The sequence below is a fragment of the Poecilia reticulata genome, linkage group LG15 (assembly GCF_000633615.1).
Source record: "Poecilia reticulata strain Guanapo linkage group LG15, Guppy_female_1.0+MT, whole genome shotgun sequence".
Lineage (NCBI taxonomy): Eukaryota > Metazoa > Chordata > Actinopteri > Cyprinodontiformes > Poeciliidae > Poecilia > Poecilia reticulata.
The window spans coordinates 23,798,425-23,807,698 of record NC_024345.1 but is presented as its reverse complement, the minus strand read 5'-3'; the positions used below and the strand labels follow the sequence as shown (position 1 = coordinate 23,807,698).

At 41.3% G+C, this 9,274-nt stretch overlaps 1 protein-coding gene across 1 annotated transcript in view; it reads left to right on the top strand.

Moving 5' to 3' along the window:
• Positions 1-7,691: 7,691 nt before the first annotated feature.
• unc5b (unc-5 netrin receptor B) overlaps positions 7,692-9,274 on the top strand; it is a 31,360-nt gene continuing 29,777 nt past the window's right edge. Inside the window, exon 1 of the mRNA XM_008430427.1 lies at positions 7,692-7,719. Coding sequence (XP_008428649.1) covers positions 7,692-7,719 — 28 coding nt within the window. The remainder of the gene's footprint in view (positions 7,720-9,274) is intronic.

Genomic DNA, 9,274 nt, shown 5'->3' with positions numbered 1-9,274 from the left:
TTGGTATGAATAACTTTTTTTTCTGCTTTGATAAATGAAATAATCATTTGAAAACTACTTTTTGCACAATCATGCTATCTTTCAAGATTTTTTGATAATCTGATACATTTAAATGATAAAAAAGTGAACCTGAGAGAGGAAAATGATTTTTTATAGCAGTGTATATATAGTGAAACAAAAACAAATGCTGCCGCATTCGCCCAGTTATCAGAGAAAAATACCACTCACTCCTCTCTTTAATTGTCTCTTATTTGCCTTCTGTAACCATGAGGTTGGATAGCATGTTTACACGTGTGTGTTGGTGGGATCCCACATGGCGTTCCCCTCCAACGTGGCTGATTAAGCGTTATTATGTCACTGTGGGAAAAAATCAGGGTAGAGGAGCTCTTTTTTGAAAAAGGGCAGGTCACACTTCATGTACAATTAGAGGCTTCTGGAGCAACACACCTTGCAGCTACGAGCGTGGGATTACACTCTATTTACAAGCAGGTCTGCAAATGAGGTCTTGCAACCCTCTGCAATTGTTGCGTGAGTTTGTGTGTGCTTTTGTGCGTGTGTGTGCTTTTGTGTGTGTGTGTGTTGTTAACCCGTCCCTAGGCTCTCTCCTCATGCCACCCAGACATGTTGGATGGACAAGCGAAGCATTCCTGTCACTGTGCATCTCCATCACCTGCTTGGCCTTCTCCCCTCTGCCAATCTGCTTTCCAGCCCTCGGTCGCTTACCTCTTTCTGTCTGAGCATAATCAATGCAGGACACTGCCGATGACTGCAACCTCTGAAAATGTTTAGCTTCAGAGTTGTTTGCAGGAATGCACAAAAAAAAAAAGTAACACTGTAGCTTTTAATTGAACAGCAGCACCTGGTGTAGTTTCTGGCAAAGTGTTTAATTAAGCAGCGGATGTGGGAGAGCTTAGTGGAGCAGATTGCAGACTTTAATGTTACAGCAAAAGGTTTAAATTATCTAAGATACAATGAGTCACTTGTGGGTAAATATAACTTTTTTTAAAATTAGTTTTAAACTTTCTTTACTGTCACAATCTGCCTCTTGGCTCTATTTTAGTTCCTATTTATTTAAAGCGCTCCTCTTGATAGACTGAGCTTCTTCTGATTGTCTACTTAGCATGACCATGACAACCATGTCTAAAAATACCATGTTGTTTTTAAAGGAATAACATAATTGTTTGACTTTTATTAAAAACAGAAAAGCAACATTTACTCCTATTTTTGCAAAACTTACACAACATTGATTATTACAGTTATATATTGCGTATTTGTTATTTTTGATTTATACTTTAAGCTACAATTTATAAAACAAACCTTTAGGTTGTTCTCAATTAGTAAAGCCTTTAAGCCAGCTGACCAGCAGTGCACAGTAGCAGGGGATGGGAGACTGATTATAGAAATACTTTATGCTCTATTGAGACAATGAGAACGTGTCACTCCAGCACTTTCTCTGATGTTTCACTACAAGAACTTTAAACTACAGGAATGTTATGATGGAAAATTGTAGCGATTTGAAACCAGAACGATTTGAAACCTTGGTATCGATATACCAGAACACAGAGGAACCATTTTTGTTGAAGATGTAGCAGAAAAGTAATCTGAAAAGGGTTGTGTAAATGCATTTTATGGTCATGTAAAAAAGTCGAGGAAGAAAATCCTGAATGTCAGTTCAGTGTCTTCCTACCTTTGGTTTCAGCTTTTGACTTTTACACCACTGCAGACTCAGTTACAAAGACGTAGCAGACTTGGTCAGAAATATTTGAAAACTTAGCTAAATAACTTAACCATTTCCTAACAAAAAGTGACCCAACTCCTGTTATTGTTCCCAAAATGCACAGAAAAAACTCTAGATCTAGAAAATTGAAAATTCAAAAATATTTTAGTTGTGAAAACAAACCATTGTTTTGGTTATAATCTCTAATGGTTTGCAGATCTATTTTATAAAAACAAAAATAGTATTTTGCAATTAAATTGACAACACAGGCTTAGTTTATATCAACTGAATGTTCCAAGTAAAGATACTTAGATTTCCATATTTTTCTAGCTTTTGTTTATTATAATACGTTTGACATTTCCCAACATTTCCCTTCCAGAGCCCCCATCAGGTTAATTCTGCTGTAATATAAAGTTGGTTTTAGTTTATGTAACCTCTATTTACACAAATAAAAGAGAGCAGAGTATTCACTTTTATTTTTACTACTTTTTCTCTCACATTCTCCACCTCCTGCTTTGCATGCTGAGATCTAAAGGGAGGCTGTTGCATGATCAATGTCCCTGCATGTGCACCCAGTACCAAGTGTGCAGGAACAATTTAGGATCAGCTTTGATATTTAAAGCATCCTTCCTCTTTAGTTTTAGAGAGCTACATCTCAAAGAGAAAAGAAAAGACCAGCATTTTGTAAAAAAAAAAAAAAAAAGGCGTCTCCACATCATTAAACTGTCTTTGTGTTTAGATTGGGCTCACCATACGGAGAATGCATATGGTAAGCATCCTTCATATTTGGTGAAATCTAAATATTTCACCAAATATTTCAGTTTTACATAGCTCAAATATTTGGTGAAACATTTCAGTTTTATGCACAAGGATTGCCCTTATTTGAAAAGATGACCTGCTCGTTTCTGTTTCTGCACCAGGTGGAAAGCACAGTATGGCTCCTTTAAAATTATATAGGCAGAAGTATCAATCATTGAGGATGAGAAGAGTAAGCTATGCGCCTGTCGATTTGAGAAATCTCTTCGTTAGAGAGTGTTCATGCTGAGTATAAAGAAGCCGACTGCAGAGCCATATGGAGCCACCTCTAGCGAGCGTCTTGGTGCAGAAGCAGAGCTCTCAGGGCCAACACGTGGAAGCTTTCCTGAGAGAATCTGAAGAGGTTCAATTTGTGTTCGTCATAGCAGGGAGTCACCCTCTCCTTCCTGCCTCCTGTCGCCTCTTGATGGCATAAAAATAATGGCATTTCTGTCACTCACTGACTGAATTAATGACTTTTCCCATTAAAAAAGATGACCAATTCAGCCCCCCTCCTTAGCCTGAAAAGGGCTGCTTAAAACCGTGTTGATTTAAGTGCGCAAAGATGGCGAACTGCATGACTCCTCATGATCCTCCTGTCTTTGTTGAGGTGGAAGTGATGTTGTCGAATCAACCCTCACTCCTGTCACCCGATGCCAACATGCATATGCACTCTGAAGCTGTCCACCCCCGGAAAAATACAGTTTTTTCCATCAGAACTTCTCTCAAACCTCAACTCTCGTCCCTTCCCCCACCCGTCCTCACGTGTTCCTCTCTTCATCTTTTCCCCTGCTGGTTTCTCCTCTCTCCTGCAGCCCTGAGTTTCTTTCAGGCTGATGAAGATGAGGTCAGTGTGAATATCAATCATTCAGCGTAATTGTCCTTTAAGGCAGGCAAGGAGAGACTGCCTCCCTTCATCCATCTCTGTCTCTTTCGACCAGACTCGGTGTGCGAGACTCGCACCCCGGGGCGTCCTCGCAAGAGAGACGGTAATGAGGTAGATTGGATGAGGATGATGTATATGCTCAGTCAATCGATGTTACATAATGGCTGCTGATCACTGTATTAATTGGCGTCTGTCACCAGGAGCATTTTTATAATATGACTGCCTTTAAAATCTGTTTGTTCCTAATGGACTCATCCGGGCGTTTGTGCTTCCTGCAGTAGCTGTGGGCTACACTTCCACCTAATAGTGCCTTGCAAAAGCATTTTGTCGTGTTAGATCTTCAAAGTATTTATTGCAATTTTAGATTGTGAACCCATGATTACAGTTACGCGTATTAGTCAATAGTTGTGAAGCATAAGTGAAGGATAAACAGTTTCTGTAATGTGCAACCAGCTGCCTCATGGAAGTGGTAAACAGAGTCTAGCCTTACTAACTCTGGAGGATCTTCAGAGAGCGTTAGCTCAGGTGGGATGATCTGTTGTGCATTGCACAATTGCGACTTTTAGGGAAGAGATGCAAGATGCCATGTAGGAAACTTGTGGAAGAAGGTGAGACTAAAATGTGACTTTTCAGCCAAGGTGCAAAAATATATGTAAATATATGTGTTGAGTCCATAGGTCCAAACAGGCGTTTTGCACAGCTGAATGGTTGCCAAGGGAAAGTAAAGGATTTATCAAACATGCATTAAAGAATCACAGTAACAATATGTATGTTTTTGATGAGGGAGTAACATCATAACAATATAACTAGCACAAGTCAATTTCACATAATACTGCCCCCTTAAGAACATCCAACTCTATCCCACACATTATAAGTAGAATGCTCCTCCAATAAGCCGTTTACAACCATTCTTAGAAACGTTTGACTAAGAAGTTCCTATGATAAGCTCAGCAGACTCGCGGTTACACCAGGTGTTTGCTAATTGCTACTGCTCCGTGAGGCAGAAGCTCGGCTGGAGGCTACAGCTCCAAAGAGGAGCTTTGTGTAGATGTAAGTATTTAGGTACCGTATTTTCCTCACTATAAGGCGCACCTTCAATGAATGTCCTATTTTAAAACTTTTTAATTTTCATATAAAAGGCGCATAGAATAGACGCTTCAGTTTGGGTTGCCAACTTGTTCCGTACTCTATTATTACACATCCACATTTGTAAAGAAGTGGTCCCCGAGTTCTTTATATAGTAGGCTGCCCCAGTCATTGTTTCACACACGGTGTTGTGATATTGTGCCCAACTGCTTTCTGGGTAACACAGACCAACTGACACGCTGCCGCCGCAGTCTCTGTCTCTCTTCCCCCGCCCCTCCCCCCTGGCTTTAAATGTATTATCAAACTTTATTAACAAACCAGCGTTCTGACAACTATCCCAGCATGCACCGCGCACTTCTTCGTCTACGGGGGAAAATGAAGTCGGCGGCTGCTTACCATAGTTGCTAGACCTGTTGTGGCTCAATATTGGTCCATATACAAGGCGCACCGGGTTATAAGGCGCACTGTCGGCTTTTGAGGAAATTGAAGGTTTTTAGGTGCGCCTTATAGTGTGGAAAATGCGGTACCCCCATATAGCTGCTGCAGGAGATCCAAGGATTCCTTAAACATGCCTGAAAGTGTCAAATCAGGTATGTTTTTGATGAGAGAATAACATTATAACATTTAACAATTTAGAAGGCAACAACTTATCAAGGTAGTCTGTGTTTAAGGTTGGGGTTTGGTCAAGAGATCTATGAGATGGAAAAGGACTGAGATTGGTAGGACCTGAGAACGACTCCAGTCATTAAAAGCTACCATTCCTTATTTTGTAAATGCTTCCCTGTTTCAATACATCTACATAAATGGTTCACTCCAGGTCTCTACAGAACTTAATGACATACGGAGGAGGGAATGTTGACATGAGTTCAGTTTTGTTGGAGACATCTCAAACAAGAAAAGCACCGAAGGACTCGAGCTGAACACCCTTGATGCAAGGTTTGTGGGGATAGTGACTAAAAACATGAAAATCATAAAAGAAAACCTGTAAGAAACTGGGAACAAAAAGCAGTTCTAAACACACATTCAAGGCTACAGTGGGGAGGTTCTGGATCCATTGTTACTTGGACAGTCGTTAGTGGTGCTCAGGAGACAACTTAATATCAAACTGGTCTGGCTGCACAGCGCTGCATTTGGTAGCACTGGTGCCTTGCATCAAGAAGATCCATCATTGTTTGTTCTGTTTGTGTGTTGGACTGGCGACTTGTCCAATGCGAATACTTTTCCAAGGCACTGCATATCTCTGTGTGTGTTTTCAGATAAGGTCATAGAATACCATTTGAAGTCTACTAGAGCTCGACCAAAAGCTTTGAATCCAGCAGGCTGGAGGGAAGGAGGACTGGTGTCAAGGGAGGGCAAAAAGAAGAGTACTCCAGAGTCGCAGGCGGAAGGAGGGGGGGGGATGCTGTTGTTTGTTTCTTTTTGACCTCATAGGATACTTAAAGGAAGAAAAAAGGAAAAAAATCTTCTGATCCTGCCAAATGCAGCTTGACCTCGTGTCTGTTATGGTGCGTCTCAGTTGTTTGGCTGCTTCAAAGTATTCCTCTTCCTGCTTTATTCTCTCCTGCGTGCCCCCCACCTCCTCTTCCTCCTGTTCCTCCTCTTCAGAGTGCAGTGTTGGGATAGCGAGGGCACTGGAGGGGACAGTAATGACTAACTCTGTAAAGGTAATGATAAAGTACAGATGCTTTAGACTCCACTCTGGCTAGAGGCACTGGGGGTAAGAAAATTACAGTCATCCGTGTGTGCGTGCGTGTGTCTGTGTGTGTGAGAATGAGAGGTAAAGGGTGGAGAAAGACAAAGAGACAAGAACAGAGAGAGTTTCAGTCAGACGGGAGACGGGGACAGACATGATTCATTCGCCCTGCCAGATGCTGTAGCGATCCGCCGCTGTACGTCTCTCCTCTTTGACCCGTCTCTGGCCAGCGCCTCTTGTCTTCCCAGCCTGTCACCTTTTCCCACATTCCCTCCCATCTCCATCCAGGGTTGCCAGATTGGGTGGATTTCCACCCAACTGGGTTCCTTTTGAATACGGGCTGAAAAAAACAGCTTTGGGTGGATTGTTAGAATTTGGGCTGCTTTAACAACATTTTACGTTTTTTTTTTTTTTTTTTAGAAAGTGTTCAAGTGAAAATAATTTAGAAAAAGTTGAAAAGCACAAAATTGTATTGTTATTATTTAATTTACTTTGAAATGTCTAGAATTTGTCAAATGTGTCATCGTCAGTGATTAGTGATCAATTAATCAGGCGTAGTTTTGTAAAACAGACATTACACTGCAACATCATGATTTAAAAGGAGATAGTGCCACAAAACATTCAAGTCTCATTGTATTTAAAGAGTAAAATCCTAATGGTATCTGGTCAGAAGATAAAAAAGGACAACCAAAAGTGTTGGGAATTGTAGAGGACATATGAGATTGTGTTTATGCATATATATGACTCTAGCGCTATAAACTTGTGTTTCATTAGAGATTGAGATTTGGGCCTTTTTTTGGAGTTGGGCGGGTTTTACGTTGTGTTTGGGATGGAAACCGTCAGTCCGATCTGGCAACCCTGTCTCCATCCCTAATGTTTCCTTCCTTCCGTCTCCCAGCTGGACCGGGCCACACAATGGAAGGGACCGCCTCACCTTTGGTCGAATTCAGCATGCATAAATAGAGTGAGAATGGTGCCGCATAAGCATGGGTTGTCATCTCCAGTGTGGCTGTGTGCGTGCGTGTTCACATGATTGTTCTCTGAGAGGAAGAATAGCGAGAAGCCAGTGTTTGGTGTCTATCTGTCTGTCATTAGAGTAATAAAAGACTTGCTGTGCTGCACAGCGAGGAGTTCGCGTCTTTAAGGCTCCTCTGTTTTGCACAAATTGCCAGCTGCTGAGCTGTGATGGATGTTTGTATGCTGGCTCAAAATCACAGGTTCTGCTTTAAACTCCTGGCTCCATTATGTTACAGTGAGACACGTCGGGCCGACTGAGGCAGAACTTGTTTTTCTGTTTGTGTCTCCTACCTCTGTTATCCAAAAGTGTTCTTATTTTAATTAAACTGTGCACTCCTGCAGGGCTCAGAAAACACACACACACACACACACACACATACTGCACAGAGTGGGAACATGCAGACCTCTCCTCCCATCTAGTCTCTTCCTCTCCCGCCCGTCATGCCTGAAGACTGACAGGCTGTGTTTTCAGCCGATGTTTGAACACGGACCGATCAATGCCGGACAAAGAGAAAAGGAGCGAGGGTGAGGGGCGTGGGGGGATTTAATGGGGGGACAACACAATTGGTTATTGACAAAGATTTCAGAGTCTGAAAGAGTGGAGGCGACGGCTTAGTGAAGGGAGAGAGGAGGGGAGGATCGCGCTGATTGCAGTTCACGTGCATTGTTAAGCATCGGGTTGAGATGTGTTAACTGCCCAAGTTGTTTGTGCTCACTTGCATTTACACCTACTTGCAGCTCTGATTGTGTTTAATTTAGCAGGGCCGACTCTGGCCAGACTATGAACAGAAAACTGCTACTTTTTGACTGATGCGTGCATAGGTGGAAACCCTGGGGGGGGACACAGGGGACAGGGCCCCCCGTTCATAATGGTGTCCCACCCCATAAAAAAAAAAAAATCATTGTAAACACAAATAAAGTTCTGACCCTTTGCAACTACTCCAAGATCCCTTAACGGACGTCGAATGTGAGGGACGATAGTATTGAACATAGCAACTGCGATTGTTTTCCCAAGTGTTTCTTGTTAGTATAGCCAAGGTTTCTACTTGTTCAAGTGAAGCTATTTATCTGTGGAAGTTGGACACATAGTAGGTGGCTCATAGGCAGCAGAATTTACAAAAGTTGGAAATAGCTAGCTCAAAAATGTACCCATAACTTGCCACTCATGACTTGTCTGTTGATTTGATCAAATCAACAACCACTATAAATCTAAAGAGTTTTTGCTTTAGACTTCTGACTTTGATGGACTGAAGTAGAAATTAAAGCAGGGTGCAAATATATTGTGTTAGATGTAATCATAAAGGTGTAGCGTTGTCACATTTCCCCCTGATACCATTGTTGAAATTGCTGGGTGAGCATAGAAAATCATGCATATATGTATAATATGAACTTATACAGAACGAGACTACCACTATTACATGTAATAACATTATTTAATATGCTGAAGACTCTCTCTTACAAGGCAAGTCACAAAGGAGCAGCTCTACCATGAAGATTAGACAAAACCTTTCAGTTTCTAGATGTGCAAAACAGGTGGAAATGTATTATTAATTTTGCAAATCACTACACGTTAATGCATTTTGATTTTCTTCTGGAGCTCTGCATTGCACAACCCTCAGTGCAGGATGCACAGTATTTGTATTCTCCTGCCATATGTTGTGGGACTGTACAAATCAATCAGGAATGGGGTGGAAGATGTTATTTGCACAGCCTGTCCTGAAATCATCAAAATTCTTGCAATGTAATTGCCTGGGTACTCTCTTTGAGTGAAAATCATTCACTTATCAACTTTAAAGCTTTTCTGATTATTTTCAGAGAACCCGAAGTGAAAACAGTTGAGTGCTCTGACACATCCTGACATGCAGTTATTTTCACATACAGTCGTGCCTTTCTGTCAGTCTAGACCATAATCACTGATCTAACGTCTCTAACATTGTTATGTTTTTTTATTCTTCTTGTGCTTTGCAGATGTAAAACTTTGTTGTGTTTCTTATAATACCTTGTAAAGTAGGAAGTGGAAAAAAACATATATATATATATATATCTGCGCCTTGGTTCCTGCAGTGGAAAAGTAAATATA